We start from the raw sequence: 23,310 nt of genomic DNA, 5'->3' as shown, positions 1-23,310 counted from the left end.
CCAATGGTGAGATCACCAAACTGGCTAGCCTTCTCAACCAGATTCTGAATGGTCCAGAAGTGAGGAATTCTGGGAAACACCAATCCCACATCCTCTGGCATGTGTAACCCCAGGAACTGAAGCAGGGTGATAAAGTACGGGTTGTGCATCAGTTGTTCCTGTTCTTCGTTGTAGAGAATCAGCGGTACAGACTTATTCTGAACTGAAAATTAAAATTCAAGCATGTAAAAGATTAAAATAAAAGTTAAATTTACTTGCAATAAAACTTGCAGGGTATTTCAGATTCAAATTTGAGCTACAATTTTTGAATCATATTAAATTGGCAAAGTCATTACCTACATGTACTATTAACATGGAATGTTATATAATTTCTTTTTTTATTAAAATAAATATACAATTTAATACACTAACAAAAACACGATTGCATATAATACATGTATTGTCGAGGACAGTTCAATTGCCACGTGCACGGACTGTGAGTTGTAAAAAGAAATGTATAAATAAAAGGGCTTAATTGACCCTTTTATGGTACAGGGTCCAGTCCCCTTTCAATTTGAATTTTTTCGTAAAAAATTGCTCTTTTAGGAAAAAAAAGGTTAACAAATATTGTAAAAACGAGAAAATTTGGCGAATAAATATTTTAATGCAAACGCAAGTGCTAATACTTTGGCGCAAATAAATTTTATTGCACACACTTTCTATTTCTAAATAAATGATATTAAATGTTCTTGTTTGATCAAAGCCTAAATTTCATTCCGTGTTCACCAAAGCGTGTGAACACAGAGGATTTGATTCTAACTCGCGTAAACAGGTGAACCAACGATGAGGACAATTATCTTGCTTTTGTCATACATCAGTACTCTTCGTGTGTTTGTTGTTGGTAACAAAGTTGAGTTATTGGACTTTACATTTAAACACAGTGACCCGGATAAGACATGAAAAGTTGTGAAATTAAACACCAGGGAAATCAAATTTTACCAGCCAATTTATATACGAGTTTCGATAACCACGATCAAATACATACGTAGCAGTAAACTTTGTTTGTTGCATTATGATTGTAATTACCTATGCAATTATTTTATAATTAAAAATCAAACACAGTGGTATAGTTTTATTGTTTCTAGAATGTTATTATCAGCCAATCAAGAGAGCTGAAAATTAATCAATCATGTGATGAGCGTAGTCAGCTTGATCATATAATCACCTTGAGGTGCTAAAAACAAGAGACATTGAGGGAAGCTTACTTCTAAAGGTGATAAAGTTAGCTAAAAACACTCAGCATAGTTACAAATTCAGCATTTATCTCTTATAACACAATACAACACAGTTACATGTATGTTGGGAATTTTTCAATAAGGGAAAAAACAGTCAATTTACAATTGGGAAAGGGTCCTATTACAAGACCCGCATGCAAGGAATATTATGCCCTGAATGATACTTACTGACGTGTAATCCGGCTACAAATCCTTCTGTTTCAATTTTGTCCAAACTACTCATAGACATTGCTACAATAGATGAACAGTAAACACTGTAGATAAACATACCAGATTTCAAAGTTTATTTAAGGTGGTATGGCTTCTCCATATTGTGAGGTACTTCTTATCAAAGACAACAATGAGTTATCAAATATTTTGGAATTTTTTCTTTTTAGTTTCTAACTTCCTAAATGTACAACATGACATGAAGTAAACTTTTGAATTACATTACACTGCATTTTGCATTATGATCAGTGCATTGTACATACTAAGTCTTTATGAGAGGCCTCTATCCTGGTGTCCCTTCAATTTATTATAAGTACATTTGAGTGCATTTGGAATGTACCTGTATAAATTTTTCTTTCCCAAAATTGTTAACTAACAGTGTAGCCCAATGGTTTAGAGCTTGAGTACATATACGAATCTGTAAGTCATGAGTTTGAATCCCAATAGGGCTTTTTATAATTTTTACCTTTCCAAAAAATTTTAAAACATATTTTTGGTCAAACATTTGAAAATTCTAAAACGGTGAAAGAATTCAATTTTAACTTTTTCTCATCCACATTAATATCGACATTTTCCTAACCACCTTAAGCTATGTTAAGAATATATCTTTTATTCAGATACAGAGAATTCTGTTCAGATTAACCAAGCTACGGAAAGACCCTACTGGAAATATTTAAGGTGAGCCTAAAACAGTTAGTAATACGCATTATAATTGATAAAGTTAAGTAGTAAAATTCAGATGTATAAAGACTGCAAGTCAAACCTTACCACAATTTAGATAATAAAGTACAGGTAGTAAGTAAGGTATGAAGACTGCAATTCAAATCTTACCACACTTGGCATAGGCAACATCACAGAACTGTTGTTGGAGCCACTTCAGATGGTCCTCACACTTCATTTCCTTTAGCTTTGTGATACAGTAAGTGACTATCTCCGAGTCATCTAGGTCTTCTAAGTCATCAGCGAAGGACGAGGAGGAGTTGCTCTGTTCCATGTCCGATTCCACAGATCTCGTCTTCTACAATTACATTTTGTTATCATAAATTTCTGTCAAACATGGTGCTTCATGTACCAAAGATTTAGATCTCTCCTTTTTATGATTTTAACATGTTGCTATGTGTACCATAGACAAGCTTTTTTAGTTTGATAGAAGGCCCAGAGAGTTCCTTTCATCATGCATGCTCATTTGATGCGTAAAAAATTGCAATTTTTATAAAATGAATGATATCATAGCAGCTTCTACTCTTCAACTGACCTTAACAGATACATATAGGGATTAAGCCAGGGTTCACCTTGACCTTAAAGGTCCTTGACCCTAATACTCACACTGACCTCTGACCCTTCTGTGTTTCTTTCATCGACCAACCAATCAAATTCTTTGAGGTCTTCAGAAATCTGAAACAAAGAGCTCTTCACTGTATTCAAAATTATAGTCAAATTTACAAAAACCCTCATCTTAAATACATGCAATGTACATGTAAAGTTAAAATTTTAATCCTTCTCTTTGCCATTAAAAATATAAGGCCCGTGGTAATATTGGTGCTAAGCAGAAGAGAGTCATTGACTCCCCCTGGATGGGACACCAGTTCATCGCAGGTTAACTCTAGCAGCATAGGCCAGTACCAAATTTCAGCTGGGTGGACTGACACAATGTCTTAGTGCACAACACACAACATCAAGTGACCACAGTTGGGTTTGAACCAGCATACCAGCATGCCTGTGACCACTTGTCTTAAATACAGTAAAACTTCGTTATCTCAAACATGATGGGACTGTTTAAAAACTTCGAGATATCTGAGTATACAAGATATCGAGAGTAAAATACTTTTAAAAAGTAGTTGGGATTTACAAATCACTTCTACATATCCATTGTATTTGAGATATCAGTGTTCGAGATATCGAAGTTCAACTGTATATGCAATGTGTTTGAACTGAATTTTACCAAGTTCTTTGGTGGGGGGGGGGGGGGGGGTTTAATAAAAGAGACCTCTCATTTGATTTTTAAGGTTTTCATGCTGCACTGCAAACAACTTCACAACCCCTTCTAATTGTGAAGAGATGTTTTACTATGCAATATAACAACAAGAGTGTCTCCAAGTTACCTGTTGCTCTGTTTTCTTGATCCCAAACTCGCCCAGTTTGGTGGAGATAGCACTAAGAGCCCCAGGCTGTCCCATCAACTCCGTGTACAGCATCAGAAGAATGTCCTTCTCCTTCTTCATTTCCTCAGCATTCTCATCCTCTTCTTCATCTTCAGCATCATCTGCAACCTCATCCTCCTCCTCTTCAATTTTCCTGTAGCAAAGAAGATAGGTACACTATTTGTTGGTGCTTTTGAGGGAGAGATTGTAACGCTGGTTGAAACGAATAAATTTCTGTGCGAGGGTACAGAAAACATATTGCATTTGGCTGTGTATTCTATTTGGTGTTTTTGAGGGATAACGGCATCCGCTAAATCAAGTGTAAATGTGAAATATATTAGTAGATAAATAAGTACATTCAGAAATACATTAAGTCAAATCCATGCTACTTGTTGAAAAATCATATTCCATTTAATATCGTATACGCTAAATACAGTACATTTACAGTAATTTACCTTAGATATGCTAGATTCGCTGAAATTACCACCAATCAGCTAACAAATAATTTCTTAAGAAACTTATTTCTTTCATGAAAAAACATTCAAGTGTTTTGCTTTCACATTATTAACAACATGAGAGACTTGGCATTGGTGATTCACTGAAATTAACACCAATTAGCTAACACATATGTAAAGAGATAAACATACAGTAAAACTCCGTTATAGCGAAGTCCTAAGGACCAATGGATTTACTTCGTTATAACTGTAATTCGTTATATCTGTATAAAGAATTCGTAATAATAACTATAGCAAATTCACTGTATGTACATGTACATGTTTTCTTTAACCATTTTTGCTAATTGAGACTTAGAATGAAAAATGCATTCTTCTGATGCCTTTAATTTCAAAATCAGATTGTAAATTGAAGAATTTATGCAAAAATAAATTCATTCAAGCTATTATCTTAAATGGTAGTGCAAACTTTTTTGACTGTAAACAAATTAGTTATAAAAGTGTTAAATTTAGTTATTATTCACCTTTACGGGAATCTAAATCAGTTTGCTATATCCGTAAATTCGTTTTATCCGAATTTTTTATAACCGTTTAATTTTGCAAAGATTTCTTAAGAATTTTACTGGGGACTAAAAACGACTTTGCTATATCTGAAAATTTGTTATATACGTGTTCATACTAAACAAGTTTTACTGTATTTATTTCATAGAAATAATATCTACATGTTTTGAATATCCCAATAATGATTAATAAACAACATTTTCCCATAATTAATACCTCGCAGAAAAATCAATGAAAAAGTTGTACATTATTACATTGAAAACCCTGCCTTTTCTTTTTCTTTTTAAACCTGTACATTGAACTGTTCTATTTAAAGACAATTGTATCAACTGAACACTGAATTCTTCATATAGAAAAGAGGTTTTGGTTTTACTTCATACAATGTAGATGAAAGGTAAATGTACTATTAATATTATATATAATAAATTGTTATTAATAATTACCCATGTTTAGATTTGACTGGCATTTCCCCAAACAGCTGTAGAGCACAGGAAAATGGATTGTTCTCTGCCTCAACCATGAATTTCTGTAGGATGAACTCAATCAAATCTGTCTTCTCCTACAAAATATTAGTTGATGGTCATTTTACAACCTTCAAATCTGTTAAACTGATATGCACTATCAAGCGAAGCTTGCAGAAACTTTTTTCAACAATGTACATGTATTATGAAATCAATCAAAGCCATTAGAAATCTAATGGCTTTACAAAAAGGTTTACATGGTTATAAAATGAACACTCTTTTTCTATCCAAAATAACTCAATTTCTGAGCTTGCAATTAATAGTGTAAAAGACTGTCTCCTATAAATGATACTACAAATCTTGTCCAACGTTGTGCTGTTACTGGTTAAATATCTGTAATTACCTGAGTTAAAGGGGTATTGCTGTCCAAAATCTCTAGGAAGGTCCGCAATATTTGCACCTGCAGCAAGGCATTGGGTTTCTCGCAATCTCCAGCAACATGGTGCATCATGGTAAATATACAGTTGTTTACTACGGCATTGTTATACTCAAAGTTCTCTAACAACCGGCCATACTTCTGCATCACTTCTGTTGTGGCAAATCTACAAAGGCAAACATACTTAGATATTAAATATTTCTCTTAAGACATGTAACTTTAGAGTTGTCAACTTCATAATTTGATTCTAATATACAATACACTTGATCTCATACATTATAAATTACATGTATTTGGTTTAAATATTTGCTTTCTCCTGTTACAAAACAAACTTATTACACTTAGTGACAGGTACATGTTTGGCTTTCCCCTATATACACATTTATTCTTTGATATGGTTTTCCCCCTACATTATACACTCACTAGTTGATAAGGTTACTCCCCTACCAAACACTAACTGGTTGATATGGTTTTTCCCCTACATTATACACTTACTAGTTGATATATATACTTTTTCCCCAACATTATACACTCACTGGTTGATATGGTTTTCCCCCTACATTACACTCACTAATTGATAAGGTTTTTCCCCCTACATTATACACCCACTGGTTTATCTGGTTTTCCCCCTACATTATACACTCACTGGTTGATAAGGTTTTTCCCCCTACATTATACACCCACTGGTTTATATGGTTTTCCCCTACATTATACACTCACTGGTTGATATGGTTTTCCCCTACATTACACTCACTGATACGGTTTTCCCCTACATTATACACTCACTGGTTGATAAGGTTTTTCCCCCTTCATTATACACCCACTGGTTTATATGGTTTTCCCCTACATTATACACTCACTGGTTGATATGGTTTTCCCCTACATTACACTCACTGATACGGTTTTCCCCTACATTATACACTCACTGGTTGATAAGGTTTTTTCCCCTTCATTATACACCCACTGGTTTATATGGTTTTCCCCTACATTATACACTCACTGGTTGATATGGTTTTCACCCTACATTACACTCACTAATTGATATGGTTCCCCTACATTATACACCCACTGGTTTATATGGTTTTCCCCTACATTATAAACTCACTGGTTGATTTGGTTTTCCCCTACATTACACTCACTGATATGGTTTTCCCCTACATTATACACTCACTGGTTGATAAGGTTTTTCCCCCTTCATTATACACCCACTGGTTTATATGGTTTTCCCCTACATTATACACTCACTGGTTGATATGGTTTTCCCCCTACATTACACTCACTAATTGAAATGGTTTTTCCCTACATTATACACCCACTGATTGATATGGTTTTCCCCTACATTATACACTCACTGGTTGATATGGTTTTCCCCCTACATTACACTCACTAATTGATATGGTTTTTCCCTACATTATACACCCACTGATTGATATGGTTTTTCCCTACATTATACACTCACTGGTTGACATGGTTTTCCCCCTACATTATACACCCACTGCTTGATATGGTTTTCCCCTACATTATACACTCACTAGTTGATAAAGTTTTCCCCTACATTATACACCCACTGGTTTATATGGTTTTCCCCTACACTATACACTCACTGGTTGATATCGTTTTCCCCTTACACTAAGCACTTACTGTTTGATGTGGTTCAGCATGTGGAACTCTGTCTTGCTGATGGACTGGGACCTCCACACGTCCACCAGCAGTAGCAGCAGGTGGTTGGTGATGATCACGTCCTGAAGGAATCTCAGACTGTGTGTGTGCATCTGGAAGTTCCGGATCAGGAGGAGGAACATCTGGGGCAGGTCTACAGAGTTGGCCAAGTCTTCTACAAACAGAATCAGTACAGGGTGTAAACCGCAATGCATCTGGCTACTGTTTTATAATGTATGCCGGTACTCAAGAATCAGGACTGATAGCTGTATATGGCCTCTTAATTAAGATAATCTTTACAGTTCCTGACCAAATTTGAAAAAAGATGCAGATTTTAGAATAAAGGTACAAAAGGTTCAAGAAATTATCATGACAGCAGTTCAGAAAGGTTGGAATATTCACATTAATCATAATTAGAAAAAGAGAGTTCTTACTTTGTAAATTCTCTAGGTAAGCTATGTTGGCTTTATCTAGACTCTGATCTTCGCAATATAGCTTCAGACCTTGTAACATTTCCCGCATAGCACCAACAGTCAGATGAATTCTGGAAAACAAACAGTCGAATTATTATAACTCATATTGTCAAAGAGAAACAGACAATCTTGACAAATGGACCCAGTGTCTATGACAGACTAAGAACAAGCCAAGCTACAACTCAAATAAGAACCAGACTAGATATGACTGAATGAGAACTAGTCTAATAACAACTCAAACAATATAGAACCAGTCGCCTGTTCAGAAGGTAGGGAACATGCCAAAGTTTGTGTTACATGCATTCAAGTTTTGGCAAGCATTCACTCTGTGGTCAATGCCTTAATATAGCACAACTTGAACAAGATAGAATTGGTCAAAAAGAACCAGTCCACTTCTGATTTCCACAAGAACCATCCAATAAGAGCCGGTCCAGGCACGTACCTTCTGAGGTGATGAGTGGTGTCCTGTTTGTTTCTCTGTGCTACCACTAGCTCCTCAGAATTCACCACTGTTTTGTAAACCAGAAATGCAAACATGTCTGTGGAGAAGATTCCCCTGAAACACAAAATCAAGCCACGTTTTATCTCCAATCTATAAATCATACACTTACTTATTAATTTGTTGTCTTGGCACGTGTGTTATAAGGCACAGCATTAAACATAAGGGGTTTATATAATGAACATAATCTATTTTTGGTTGAAGTTATATATTTTTTCTTAGAATCATCAGAATAACATGTTGTGATTAAACAATAATGGTTCTTACCTGATGTAATGGAATTCCACTCGCTGATGTCGCGCATATTTCAGGAAAAATGCCAGGAGCCATAGTATATACACTTCATCTATCATTGCTTTGTATTGAGATGTGAGAATATTCTACAATAGAATTGCACAATACAGAGGTAAAGGTTTTCTCATGATTTTTGAAGCATCTATCTACTTCTGAATTTGTGCATAATTTTATGACCATGTCATATATAAGAAAGTAAGACACTACTAGAACTGAAATAATTAATAAATTCAAATTGCTCCTTAGCTTTGCAGAACATTAAAGCAATAGCAAACACTATATTGAACTATCAGTAATGAATGACTATAATTTAAAGTGTGAAGTAATGGATAAACATTACTTCTATTAACCTCCATGCAAAACCAGAGGAGCATGCTAAAGAGAGGCCAAGGAAGAGAGGGGCTTCAGTGCTACTCACCAGCAAGATACTACTGTAGAAGCACATATTTTTGTTGGGTTAAAATTTCGTTGTTTTACCGTATTTTCCCGACGATAATTCAGTATTTTTTTTCTATGAAGCAGAGCACTCGACTTATCGTCCTGATCGACTTGTCTAAGGCTTGAGGTTGGAAAATTGTGGAAAAAAAAATCTTGGTTTTAATCATCTTGAGCTGGCTGTGTTATTGAAAATTACGTTGTTGAATTCAATGTTCATCTTTAATTATTATCATTTTCACTCATCTGTTAACACCAGAATACATATTAATAACAGTTATTGAACAATGGTGTATTTTTTTAATCAATTAAAAGTTTTACCGTTCCGTTTTTATAAACACATTGTCACATGATTCCATATATCACTATAGTGGGAAGATAATATTGCGCAGTAAAATTGAAACCAGACTTGGATGGGAAAAAATATTGCAGTAGGTCCGGGGAATGTTTTAAAGTTTTATTATTTTATTAGTAAAGAGTTGTTAGTGGAAAGTATAAATAAGAAATATTTTATGGTCAAAATCAATCTTAAAATACGTAATCGGCAATCATCAACTCTATTGTTTATACGGTAGACTGATCCCGGTTGTGTTAATAATCTTGCTAAGGCTGAAATCTATACGGCAATTTCACTCACTGTGTACATAAAGAGTACCGTTATAAGAGTGATTATAGTTCATTAATTAATTATTGTCCAATTCTTTGATTATTGTTAAATAAAAAATTTAGGAAACGTATGTATGTTGTATATCGTCATTATCAAGTCGTACAAAGGATCGATCTATTCTAACAGTGTCTCTTTAAAATAATAGCGTGTAACTGTATTACTGCATGGATACAAAGTAAACAAGTTTCATCAAATCATAGTAATTGCTAAGCTTTCTGCACTTGAGATCCCCCTTTGAAGTCCGTCACGAGACAGGTGCATGCTTCTGACACTGGAAATTGTTAAACAAACATTGACCACGCGCCGAGTCAACAGGTGGCTGGTTACGTAATGGCGAATACACTGGCGATGATCAGAGTGGGTGATTATTTTAATGCATGGGAATAAAATATTTCTGTCAAAGTAAGTTTAATTTTGCATAACACGCGATATCGGGAATTGTTTACAATGCAAGCGACTTTGTAGATGTTGTCGGTATTTGAAAATATGATGCATAAGTATAAAGAGTAATTGTTTAAATGTTAATCATTAATAATAATTGGTAGCAATATCGGGGACATCGTGGCATCATACACTAATAATGTTACTGCAGTTTTATACACCATTTTGAAGCAATAAGTTCGACGTGTCCTCTGAATCGACGTATCGTAGGATTTTGTTAAAATTTTGGCTAAAAATGAGCAATTCGACGAGTCGTCCGCATCGACGAGTCGTCGGGAAAATACGGTAACTCTGTTTAATACTTGGGTAAAAAAATTGTCTTGGATTTTATTTCGTTGATTTTTTCTGCCAACGAGAATAAAATTAAATCTGCTTCTACAGTATTACATAATCAATATTATTACATGCATTATCTACGATAACATTTGTGGATCCAGACAAACTAAAACTCTTACCCTGAGAACATGAACCGTGTTACAGAAAGCTTTGGTCAGAAACTGTACAGCAAAAACTTCCAAATATTTACTACAACAAAACAATTAATCTGTGATAAAACCATACATTTTTTAATTCTTTAATTCAACTTCCAAACAAGTACTTGTCATGGAGGTAAAAAAGAAACATAAGCCCCTGCAGGCTGCTGGCTCGTTCACTCACTGTAATTTCTCCTGTTCCTGACTGGAGACCTCCAGACTTGAGCCGTTCGGGGAGGAACTGCGGCTGTCCTGGCTAGATCCATGTCGTAGTCGCAGATTTTTAGAGATACTTTCCTCGAGGTAATTAATGCACTGAAAGTCTTTGTCACTGTGCTGGTAACCACACATCAGACATTCACGATCAGAGTCCTCCGACTGCTCCATGATAAAAGTCACAGATTCAATGTCAGTCACATTCTGAAGAAACATCTCCCCTGTCTGAAAGTTCAAATTTGTTTCAAAATTTCTTTATGATATAATCGATTGTTAAATTTTGTAAAAAGAAAAATTTCATGACAAACAACAGATCAATAATTAACTGAACTACACCATGCACATCTTGAATTCATATGTACATGCATCTTGTAAAATAAACCTTTATAAAGTACATGTACAATCCACAAAATCATACAACATATTCCCTGAAGAAATTTTCTCCAAATAAGATTAACAAAAAATAAACTTACATGTCCTTTAAAGATGAGTGTTACCAATTGTACTGCTGTTACGGTCCAGTATTCCTACAATACATGATATACAAAGCAATAATTTACAGACAACCAAATAAATTGTTGTTGGCTTAATTATCATAAAATACAGAATTCATGTCATTCCTATAAAAAGCAGTAATAAAATCTCGCTTCACATCGGTTGACAATGGTTTTCTTGGGGTGTCAACTGTTACCCTCCCAAACAGGCACTATTTGTCTATTACCACACCCCCCCCCCTTCTTCAAAGCAGGGTTATAATAATACATGATGCAATGTGTCATCTTGCCTTTGCTCTTTGGTAGGTAAAATATGTTTTGGAAAACAACACCGATTTGGAATTACTAAATATGTGCCACAGAAATTAAGGAATTCTAAAGATTAATACTTTCCAGTCCAATCTAATTAGTAATGTGTTTAATAAAACTTCTTGAATTTTTATTTCGACAGGGTTTTTGTAGGATAGGTTGGGTTCGATGTAGTATGTTAGCATTGAATGTAGGTTTATCTATTTTCTGCATTAAACATCGATTTCTTTGCATTAACTACTTTGCACTGTGTATGCATCGTAATCCTTACACTGAATTTACTTTTGATACACTGACTTACCCTTTGTATTAGCTGAAGAAGCTTAATAAATCTCCCTGTGAAATCACACTCAAAAAGGATTCTAAAATAAAAGTACATGCATAAAAGAGCAAGTTAAACCTATAATACATGTACAAACTGTATGAGGAAGTTTTCACATCTGACATAATTTTGGTTGATCCATCAATCCATCAAGAGACCAACCTGAGAAACATTTCATGCTCCCTTGAGCTGTTGTCCTCAGAACTGCTTGGGAAGTGTAGGAGATTCCGCAGCAACAGCAGAATCTGATTGATGACATCACAACTCTCTTCTGGCAGTGGGTATCCTTCACTCTGAAAACAAGGCAATTATTAAGTCGACTGATTTCTAAAGGGAAATCAACTCTCTACAACAGCTACATGTCTAGATGAAAAGTGCTATTGATGTTTTAATATTCAGCAAGCTACCAATTACTGATTAAATATCAGCAAAAACTTTCCATCTGTGCATAAAAGTGCTCTGTTCATGTATCATATTCAGCCAAATAATATTTGTCTTTTGCAATAAACACAGGTAGGAAAATAATTTGGTGTATTGGATTGCCGAAAGCTTATACCGGTACTCAGTTTCTTGAATGAATTTTGATTTCTTAAAGCTATATAGCACCAAAATGACAGAAAAACTCTCAGTGGTTGTTGAAATAAGCATGTCAAGAATTGTAAGTTGCTATGTAGGGGATGTCATCAGATAGACAGAAATGCTTGAAGGAGATTCTAGTCATCTGTGCCGATGATAGGTTTGTTTCAGGATATATAAGATATTTTGCCATTTTGAAGGATTTTATTGTCAAAACCAAACATTTTAGTATTGATGGTTGACTTTACCTCTTCCACAAGAGTGTGGATTTCCTCCAATAGACTAAGCAAAACTGACTTATCAGTGAACACAGTCCTGTAGTGGTGGAGGGAGCTCTCCACTCCCTGTTGCCATGACATTCCAGTCTGACTTGCCTCTGCCATAGAATATCCAGTCGACTCTATTAAACTTTCCACAGGAAGTGTCAAATTTGCCAGTATTCTACAAAATGTATGCACAATATCGTCTCAGTCTTCACTTAGTTATAATCATCTCCTACCATATAATGGTAAGCTTTCGTATACAGAACTTTTAAATCACTTGATTATTTCTATTAATCAAACAAGTATGCCTCATTTATGAAACATTCATAAGCTTTCATTTTCATGTCCTTGTTTTTAATTTTAACAGTTCATAATTACCTTACAACAAGACCAAATATTTCTGGGTCGTCTCTCAAGAACTGGATCATTACACAAAGATCCTGCAAAATATTGATATGTAAGAAGATTGGACACTACATCTTGCCAACTGACAACAATTCATTCAATAATCATAAAACTGATTATCATAGTCAACTAGAAATTTTAAAAAGTTGAAAATTCATTTTTTCTTCACACTAATTCAATCAGTAGGTTGTGTTTTCAATAATTTTGTCAATTAGTTTTGTCCATTATGTAGAATTCATTTTTTTCAAGCAGTTGACATGGTCTTATCCAAGACCATTGCTGTCATGTTTCTTCATTTGATTTGATTTCATGAACTTGCTAAAGAATAAAAATTGTCATTCAATGAACAATTATGATAGAACAGTATGCAAATGAAATGTTGGTGTTTTGGGATTTTGATGTGTTCCATCAAATACACACCTTTTCCACGAGATGGTTGTAGAAAATTTGCCGCCGAACATTTCGTAACCTAGGGTCCTCATCTTTTAGTTGTTGCATGATTTCCAAAAGAACATCTGGAAAAACATGAAATTAACTGAGGATAAGATAAAATATATCATTATACCTCATTATAATAATTCAATAAAACTTAATACTTCCCCGCCATCATCCTATTGTTCATCATATCCCACCCCTTCGGAAGCCACATGAATTTTTATTTGTTGCGTATGAAAAGTTCTAAGTATTTGATGCGTATGAAAAGTTCTAAGGATGAGGATACGATGTAATCATATGATACTTCTAAAATTTCACTGGATTATACAGTATCAACATTTCAAATCCTTTATAAATCAAAAATCTAACATAAAAAGAAACCAATACCATTCACTACATTTTTGCTTCTAATTACAGTTGAAAAACGATTAGAACCCCATGTATTCTAATTATCATCTGTTGGCCCGTATAATGAACAATTTATTGTATGACAGTGAGGGAGATGTGAAGATTTCATCCCTACAAAAAACCATACATGTATTTCTCTTTGGGAAGTAAATCTTCATATCTCTCTCACTGTCATGCAATTAATGTATAATATCATCCAAGACTATAAAATCAGTGCTGTATTAATCATTTAGGCCAAGATCTGGTGGCATTTGCCTTCAAAATGTTAACACTGGTTAATACCAACTAAAGAATAAGAAGGGACACCAATTGGATAACTTTTACCAAAACCAGTTGTGCTTAACTTCTAAGGTATTTTGCTACATATCATATATGCAGGACCTTTTCCTTACTTTCTCTCCTAGGTTCATTAGACAAACTTAAATATATCAAATTAAATTAAATTATAACTCATGACATACAGTCAAACATTCAACCATAGTGGACGTAAGGTCACCCCCCCCCCCCCCCCCAAACGGCTCTATCTATTTTTAAATCAGGATCACATATGTGCATGGTGAACATCTCTTTTCTTGAAAACTCTTGCTTACTGTTGCTTATTACATCTCAAATAACTTTTCAATTACAGATTTAAAAATTTATACATTAAACACACATCATGTTATCTTTTTATGAAGAACATATATTGATATTGCTTGCGTTCATTGCCTGCACTGTTTTAGATAGTGCAAGTTTCCAACCTTATATATTCCTGATATCATCCCTGACAATATACAAAGTTTGATAGTAGGTGCACATTATGTATAAACAATTTATGCCCTGTTCGAAGTTTAGTCTGAATGTTAAATTAATGTATATTTTTCATACTGTTAAAATTAATTTAAAATTTGAATTTAAATAAGACAGTGTAAAAATTAACATAAAATCCTTTCTAAGTGCAGTGAGTGTTTCTAATCCTACCAGGTAACTAATCTATTGAATTCTAATGAACTGAACATTGATATTATCATTAATATTTACTTTATGCAAATGCAAAGCAAAAATATCCCACAAAAAATGGCATCACAGTAGTGCAAAATGTAATGCGCATTAGACTGTCTTATAATTGACTCTCCTGTCAACATAAAGAACATTTATTTCTCACGACTGGTAACCAACTCTGTTTTATTCATTACATAGTCAAAATTACTACAAGTTCATGAAAAGCAAATCTTTAATCTTTGAAATCAAATTCTAGAAATTTGGGTACTTTAAAAACTTTCTTATTGCAGTTGGCAACTGGAAAACTCAATTATTAATAAAAGGATAGTTGTAAAAATTGGTCATTAGTAATACAATTTTTCCACCTTTCTAATTTAACTTTGTTATGATTTTCACACTTGAAATTTAAGCCTTTTAAACAGCTATGGTGATCTTATTTGACACAATAAATGTATTTTATGTAATTTTCGGGCAAAAAATGTGATATTGAGAATTCTGCATGTCAGATAGATTGATTTGTCTGCCCATCATATTGTTCAATGATTTAATCTATGAAATTCAATACTTCATCTTTAAAAAAAAAGTTTCCTGTCAGCAGTGCAGTAGTCATCTTTCATTTGAAAAAAAAATCATAATACATGTATTGAGTCCTTTTTTAAACCTTTAACATAACATATTTTTTTTTATAAGTAATCTTTGTAAATAGTGTGACAAAGGGACACAATTTTTCCAGTGTCTTGTTTGGGAACCTCATCACTACTTGTAATTGATCACGAACTGGTACGTGACACAATGCATTATGGGTATGTTGTTCAGGAAATAATCATTAATTGGTACAATAGTACGTGTCGAATTGCATGGGAGTATAATGTACAAGCACCTGTACTTGTAAAATCATGTGATTATAGTGATATAAAGAAACAGAATTTTTCTTAATTTTGAAAAACCACCCTTTGACATTTTAGTACAATTGCCCTTGGAGATGAACTTTTAAAAAATGCAATAGTACAAAATTACACCATTTTCCAACTCTATGTTTTCCGATGGAATGACTTGCTTATAATTTATCTAAACAAACCCTGTAAATATTACTCAATTTTCATGTAATAACATGTAATGTTACTATACTTTTAGAATTTTTATTGTAAGTTTTGACACTTTTTTCTAACAAAATAATAGCGTATTTTTCAGATATTTTATTACGATGTGAACATTTAAGGAATGTGTTTTATTCCCCTTTTACGATATAATAAGATAAAAGTCTACTATGATAACGTTATTGATTTAAACCATTTATTATTCATTCAAACTAGCAGTAATTTTTCAACAAATTCTTTTAAGTCAACCTATTTATACTTTTTTTTTATTTTATTGCTAAAAATTGGCTCCATTGCCCTATAAACAGGATCGACCTTAATACATGTATTAAAAAAATATGTTACTCGCACTTTCAAACAGTTCACACCTTCAGAGACTATTTGAACAGTTTTACTTAGTCACCCGTCGTACAATATATCTGGTGTCATTTACTCCATAAATTGAGAAAAATAGTAGATAATTGCAGCATCTGTCAAAAAACTAGACAGATTTTTATTTCTATGAATTTTTTCCAATCACAATCAGTTTCTAAAATTATCTTTTATTGATCGACCTCACCTAAGTAGGGTACTTGTTATTGACTTTTCTCTCTTTCTCTAACCTACGTCATATATAATATAGTTCCTTAATTAACCTAGCCCACTTGATTCTCTGACGAACCACATCACTATAAGCTTATCTAATAGCTAGTGGTGAATTTAGGCGTGTTTGTGACTAATTCATATAAAGATTATTGATTTTCATCATTTGTCCAAGAAATATTATTGACAATTATGATACTAATACATTTGTTTTTAATACTTTTTCATGTACTTAAGTAAAATGTCAATTATCAAAAGTTACTTGTGTATTTTATGTACTTTTTTGGACAGTGTATGTTAGTAAGCTTAAACATAAAGATAAAAATTTCAAGAGACGACGTATCACACCCCCCCCCCCCCCCCCCCCCCAAAAAAAAGAAAGATTTAGGGTAGGTCTACTCCTATGCCTTGTTTGTGACAGATGAAACAGAGAAATAACATGCCACATGCCCCCTTTAAGAATAAAAAGATACTTATTATGAACAAAATCCCCTAACTCAAGCCTGGAGTCGCTCCCCTCCCAAATAAAATATGAATTGATACTTATCATATGAATTAAAATTTTCCAGAGCCCAGAGATGCTCCCACCACATCACACAAAATGAACTGCTACTTATCATCAGAAAGAAAACAAGGAATAAACTGCCTATTTCATCTATGTACCGGTAATATACATATATTTACAAAAATTAAATATGTTAAAATCAAAACAAGAAAGAAACAGCTGTTTTACCTTTACATTCGTCAGAGGGTATGTACTGAGATTCCTCCAGACAGCCCAGGTTACTGCCCAGGCTGCTCACCCCCCCAACATTCATTATATGCCACTCCATGGTGGCTGCTTCAGTTGTCGTTCAAATCTCTGCTAATCTGCAAAACACAAAATATGAAAGTAATAACAAAAGATATTCAAAACTGAATGATATTCTATTCTTAAGAACTAAGAATCTTCTACTAAATATAGCACCTTTAATTACTGTATAATAACTTGAGGGGATCATAAATTAGACGAATCTTTGTTTAAGAATATATAAAACTTCGTAACATGAAGGATTCATTTAAATATCATTATATTTTAATTTAGATGGTGCTGGCCCAATGATATTGTACAATAGCAACACATACAAAAGCCAGTAAAAATGTACAAAGAAATTATACAAAAATTGTCAATTTTTGGTAATAAGACACCTGCATTCCTTTAATGGTCAATATTTTATAATATTCAGTTTTATTTATAATGCATACAAATACATACATTATGCACAAGGTATTTATTAACTTAAATATATTTTTCCTAATAAAAAAATAGAACACATCTTAAATTCAATATTGCCAAATTTAAGTGAAAATTTACCATGTAGTTTTCAAGATGATATTAAAATTGTTAATGGATGACAAAAGCAATTACCCTAGTAAGTAAAATTATGTTCCATAAATGACCATATTTATCCCCGACCCCACCTCCCCAATAAAATGGAGGCCTAGGCAGTGATTTCACAATTGGACATCAGGACACTATAAATATGTGGTAATAACACAATGCATGACTTAATCTCCCATGATTGTGATAGTACAGAAGAAATCTTTTTTAAACCAATACATTTTTACAATGTACTTTGTGGCCATATTTGCCCCCCCCCCCCCCCCCCCAAGCCTAAACCCCTGACCTAGGGGCCATGAATTTCGGAGCTATGGTAAAGGGCACCCTGGACATCATAACCATGCATTTAATATTTTTCTTCTTGAAAATTTGGCATTTTTTACATATTTGGTCCAACTTATGAGACCCTTGGGAGTGGTAAAGCCATTAATTTGTGATATTGCATTTTCAAGAAAAAGTTAAAAATGTAAAATTGTTCATGCATGGCAACGGACACTTTAAGACCAATTGCAATTGGTAACCGAATGACTCAGTTGACCTAAAATTGAAAAAACTTAAGTATGAAAAAGTGCTGAGATGTAATACCTTTGTTCTTGCAAACTAAATATCTGGAAGTCTGATTTTAGTTGGTATAGCACCAGTCTGATGAAATACATAATTTCAAAATTGCTGCTGTACTGTGAGATTTTGACCCGACACCAGGGAAATTTCAAAGACAACATCTCAGAGCAGGCAAAATTTCTCTTACAGAATGTCATATTTGCTGTTGTCAGTTCACTGATAATAACACTATTTAACATTAAAATAGCAAATTATATTGTATAACACTTGATCTTTGCCTGGCTAAAACTCTTTATTATCTTTAAAAGAAAAGGCATTACATTTCTATTTTCCTCATGAAAATAAAAAAATATATCGTATTAATATCAAAGTACTGAAGTACTGACGGGAGTTGATTTCATCGATTATCATTTATTTTAAAATCAACTTATCTTGCATGGCAATTTGTTTCTAGTCTGTATTTGAATTACGCTTTTTTTTATTATATGAATTTTTTTACTTTTCCGACAAGAATTTCGAGAAACCCCATATGAATCATGTTGTGTAATATTTAAAGATAGATTTCAAACTATGTATTAGTAATCGAAACAATTCTAAGAATCGTATGGAGCCAGGCATTATTGATATCGAACTCTAGTCTCGTTCAACCAGATGCTCGGCTGTCTCCCTGTATCTCCGACAAGCAAGAGAGCCTCTCTGCTTGTCGGAGATTTACGGAGACAGCCGAGCGTCTGGTCGAACAAGACTTTATTCAACTCTGGCATAGGAACAAATGAGACTACATAAATATCTAAATTGTTCGTATTATATAAAATCTGACAATTTTCAAAGTGTTTATAGATAAGTTTCCTTGAAAAACAATGCTTCAGCATACATTACATTGAATTTTCTATTATTTTCAGGAACTAAGTCTTGTCAGCGGTGATGATTTGTGCTTAGGTCCAAACACTCTTTCTTTTCTGGTTTGCCAGAGTAACTGCATAGGAGAGTTGATTAAAATCAACTCCCAAAGAAACTATAGAGCAATTTTTTTTTTATTTTCTTGTTACACATACAATATCAAATCAACAATGTCTATGTTAAGTATAAATAATTTTTTTCAATTCTTTCTTCACATTAAATTCAAACCGTCTTCCCACCTGCAAAAATTCATGTTTTTCTACATCATAAAACTGATAATTATGTTTTTCATTAAAAACATTTTGTGATTATAGACATTTGTGTTATTATCTGTAATTTTGAATTTAAATCCATTACCACCTCTGTACACATATCGCAGATAACAGTGTGTATTGAAACATTAGGAATGTAAAGATAGCAACACGTGCGAGTACTTCCACATGTCTCCAGCACCAAGACTTGTCAGTAGAACTTAGATAAGCTGTCACTGCCTTGTAGCTTTTATCTATCCTGTCAATACCAGCTAGCCTGCGTTTGACCTGTGTGGTCAAGCTTGCCACAAGTGGACAGACTATAGTACACGGTATACTAGTTTTCATATATTCATTCTGCATTATCAGAATATGTCAATCTTGGGAACTACTGTCTGATTAGCATACATTTGATCAGTGTCATTTCAACCTGTCCAACAGATTCACTGACCAAGACTCTTTGACATATTGCATCGCTCTCAGCAAAAGGATTGTCTTCAACTTGCAATTTCTTAATATGTCCATAAGTACCAACATGTGTTCATGTAAATTATTGCAGGCACAATAGCATGGTAATAATCAATGGTTGTTCACCCTTTGCATCATGCCACTAGTGCATGTTACGTAACTTTGGTGATAACAAAATGCTAAAATTACTTGCTCACTTTAAAACTTTAATTTATCAATAGTATTAAAGGTGTTAATTTTAGAAAAAGAAATGTCAATTCTTCATATGATAGATAAATCCTAATTTGTATGGTAAAATTTTCATTCAATAATTACTTGTTTACTTTAAAACTTTCATCAATAGTAAGGTATTAAATTTAGAAAAAGAAAAGTCACTTCTTCGAATTCATATGATAGTACTTCAACACTATTTTCCCCAAATGAATAGGTACCAGTACCATTTTGAGCAAGCATTCTGAGAGTATTGCATATGCAATACACGTCCCCTACCGGTCTGTATTATTCAATGAAAGCTATTATAAACGAGATGTTATGCTTTAATCAGAGATAAAAGAACAGAGGAAATTCAAACTACATCGTTGATATGGAAATGAAATAAAAAATGGGTAAAATACCTTTTGTTTTATCTCCTGTAATTTCGCCAAGTCCATTAAATATTTGATGGTAGAAATTTGCGAAAACAATGCACTGTTATGCAGAGTATCATTTCTTACCGTCTTCTGTATATACCCCAAATAAACAGACTAACTCGATAACGAACCCGATTGTAATAATACAAAAAACCCTGTTGATTAAAATTTACAACACAATGTTTGACACTATTGTACAGAACTTATTTGTTTGTAAGAAACAACAAGAGGCCCAGGGGCCACATCGCTCACCTGAGCAACAATTGCCTTAATTCTGATCAAATTAGCATTACAGTATCAAAATATATTGAAAACTGAGTACAGTAGATCTTGCTAAAAAAAATTGAAAATCTGCCAATTTTTATCAACCTCTTATTTTTTGGTAAATACCAAGCCCCTTTTGTTGTTGTACCTGTAAGAAGATTTTTCTCTATTCCTATATACCCCCCCCCCCCCCCCATTTCATGGCCCCATTTTTCTGTAGGGAATCATGGTTTCATCAGACTTAAATCTGCATAACCTTTGCTTTCACACTAAGTACTGAGTTTTGAACTGAACACTTTCCCAGAATAGTTTTAAAGATTTTCTCTTTATATTCCTATGTAAAAATTCAAACCACCATCACGGTCCCGCCCTACCACTAATGACTGTGATTTTGCAAACTTGAATTTACACTACCCAAGGATGCCTCTACACATGTTTAAACCCTTTCTGGCCAAAAATTCTTTAAAAAGAAGATTTTAAAGATTTTCTCTATATATTCCTAAGTAAAAATTCATCCCCCATTGTGGCCTCACCCTACCCCTGGACTATTATTTAAACAAACTTGAATCTATATGATCTGGGGATGCTTCCACTCAAATATGGCCTTTCCAGGCCTAATAGTTTTGAGGAGAAGACTTTTAAAGATTTTCTTTATCTATAAAAATTCATCCCCCATTGTGACCCGCCCTACCCCCAGGGACCATGATTTGAACAAACTTGAATCTACACTTCCATAAGGATGGTTACATGCTAATTTGAGATTTCTTGGCCAAATATTTTTGAGAAGAAGATTTTTAAAAGATTTCCTCTATATATTCCTATATAAAACTTGATCCCCCAATTGTGGCCCCACCCTATCCCCGGGGACCATGATTTGAACAACCTTGAATCTATACTATCTGAGGATGCTTCCACTCAAATTTGAGCTTTTCTGGCCTAATAGTTTTTGAGAAGAAGATTTTTAAAGATTTTCTCAATATATTCCTATGTAAAACTTGATCCCCCAATTGTGGCCCCACCCTACCCATGGGAACTATGATTTGACAAACTTGAATCTACACTACCTGAGGATGCTTCCATTTTAATTTGAGCTTTCCTGGCCTAATAGTTTTTGAGAAGAAGATTTTTAAAGATTTTCTCTATATATTCTTATGTAAAACATGATCCCCCTTTTGTGGCCCCACCCTACCCCAGGTGACCATGATTTGAACAAACTTGAATCTACACTTTCTGAGGATGCTTCCACTCAAATTTGAGCTTTCCTGGCCTAATAGTTTTTGAGAAGAAGACTGGCTCAGGTGAGCTAAAAAAGGTTAAGTTTACAATACAATAAGTTTCTGGAAGAAGAGACTTTGAAAATTTTCTTAATAAATATTGACAATTTTTTTTACTTTTTTAATCTTTAGTTTTTAAGATCTGTGTACAAACATAGAATTGTGAGCAAATCTCTGTATCTTGCTTATAATTCGAAGCAAGATATGGTTAGTAAATAGAAATTGTACACAATTAAAACACAAGAAACATGCACTATAACAAATAAAGAACACAATTTATTTTTTCGAAATGAATCATATAGTCTCTGTTTGATTTGATACGTAAAAATCACGAAATACAGACGATAGTTCCCAGGTTACAAAGCATAAATAATGAAAACGAAACGAAAATCAGAACAAGCTAACACCAACGTCATGTGTGAAAACTTTCAACGCGTTGAAATATTTAGCCTCAATTTACTACACAAAATCGGCACCAATATATTTTGCATGTTTCAAAAATTTCCCATCATTCGCGAACTGTTGCACAACAAGAAAATTCATCATAGTCAGATCGACCCTTTTTCGTATAATGTCATGGCTGCTTTAAACAAAGAACCTCGTTTTAGATGTATGGAATACGAGACTTGGTAAAATGGGTACGCAAACCCGGGCCGTGGCAAAATAAAAGCCGGGGCAGATCGGCAATCGTCAATTCCAAATACGCATTATTTTGCAGCAATATTTACAGCAAATACAAATATACTGGTCCATCATATATCCTGAAATTTTAATGAGATTGGCAGATTAATAACTGTCAATCTTTTGTTTTGCCCAGGCCAAGTCTTGTCTACCCATTTTACCGGATGCCGAATCCGAAGCTATTAAACTGATTGAAACACGCCTTTCCTTTATTATTATTTTCGTAATAACTCAGATTTGAAACAGAATTAGACCTTAATTTTTGCAATTTATATCTTCCTTCCCATAAGGATAATTTATGCTAAACTACGTTGAATTGGAATCAGTAGTTCTTGAGAAG

General features: G+C 33.7%; 1 protein-coding gene across 4 annotated transcripts in view; it reads right to left on the bottom strand.

The window, feature by feature from the left end:
• Window positions 1-23,310, bottom strand: part of LOC105333471 (protein timeless) — a 34,196-nt gene that overhangs the window by 4,967 nt on the left and 5,919 nt on the right. For 2 of the 4 annotated variants that reach the window (XM_066068176.1, XM_011436466.4), the window contains exons 3-22: window positions 17,295-17,431; window positions 13,479-13,573; window positions 13,032-13,093; window positions 12,639-12,831; window positions 11,977-12,107; window positions 11,794-11,854; window positions 11,163-11,216; window positions 10,658-10,914; window positions 10,456-10,525; window positions 8,431-8,543; window positions 8,107-8,220; window positions 7,626-7,735; window positions 7,174-7,366; window positions 5,500-5,698; window positions 5,079-5,194; window positions 3,584-3,776; window positions 2,808-2,876; window positions 2,313-2,499; window positions 1,443-1,505; window positions 2-202 (exon numbers count right to left, since the gene is read on the bottom strand). In XM_066068176.1, coding sequence (XP_065924248.1) covers window positions 2-202; window positions 1,443-1,505; window positions 2,313-2,499; window positions 2,808-2,876; window positions 3,584-3,776; window positions 5,079-5,194; window positions 5,500-5,698; window positions 7,174-7,366; window positions 7,626-7,735; window positions 8,107-8,220; window positions 8,431-8,543; window positions 10,456-10,525; window positions 10,658-10,914; window positions 11,163-11,216; window positions 11,794-11,854; window positions 11,977-12,107; window positions 12,639-12,831; window positions 13,032-13,093; window positions 13,479-13,573; window positions 17,295-17,394 — 2,581 coding nt within the window. In that variant the 5' untranslated portion in view covers window positions 17,395-17,431. Of the gene's footprint in view, window position 1; window positions 203-1,442; window positions 1,506-2,312; window positions 2,500-2,807; window positions 2,877-3,583; window positions 3,777-5,078; window positions 5,195-5,499; window positions 5,699-7,173; window positions 7,367-7,625; window positions 7,736-8,106; window positions 8,221-8,430; window positions 8,544-10,455; window positions 10,526-10,657; window positions 10,915-11,162; window positions 11,217-11,793; window positions 11,855-11,976; window positions 12,108-12,638; window positions 12,832-13,031; window positions 13,094-13,478; window positions 13,574-17,294; window positions 17,432-19,382; window positions 19,480-23,310 lie in introns of all 4 variants that reach the window. The other 2 variants (XM_066068175.1, XM_011436467.4) reach the window with 2 other exon arrangements.

This window comes from Magallana gigas, chromosome 8 (assembly GCF_963853765.1).
Source record: "Magallana gigas chromosome 8, xbMagGiga1.1, whole genome shotgun sequence".
Lineage (NCBI taxonomy): Eukaryota > Metazoa > Mollusca > Bivalvia > Ostreida > Ostreidae > Magallana > Magallana gigas.
The sequence above is the reverse complement of the archived record's forward strand: the minus strand, read 5'-3'. Positions and strand labels throughout refer to the sequence as shown.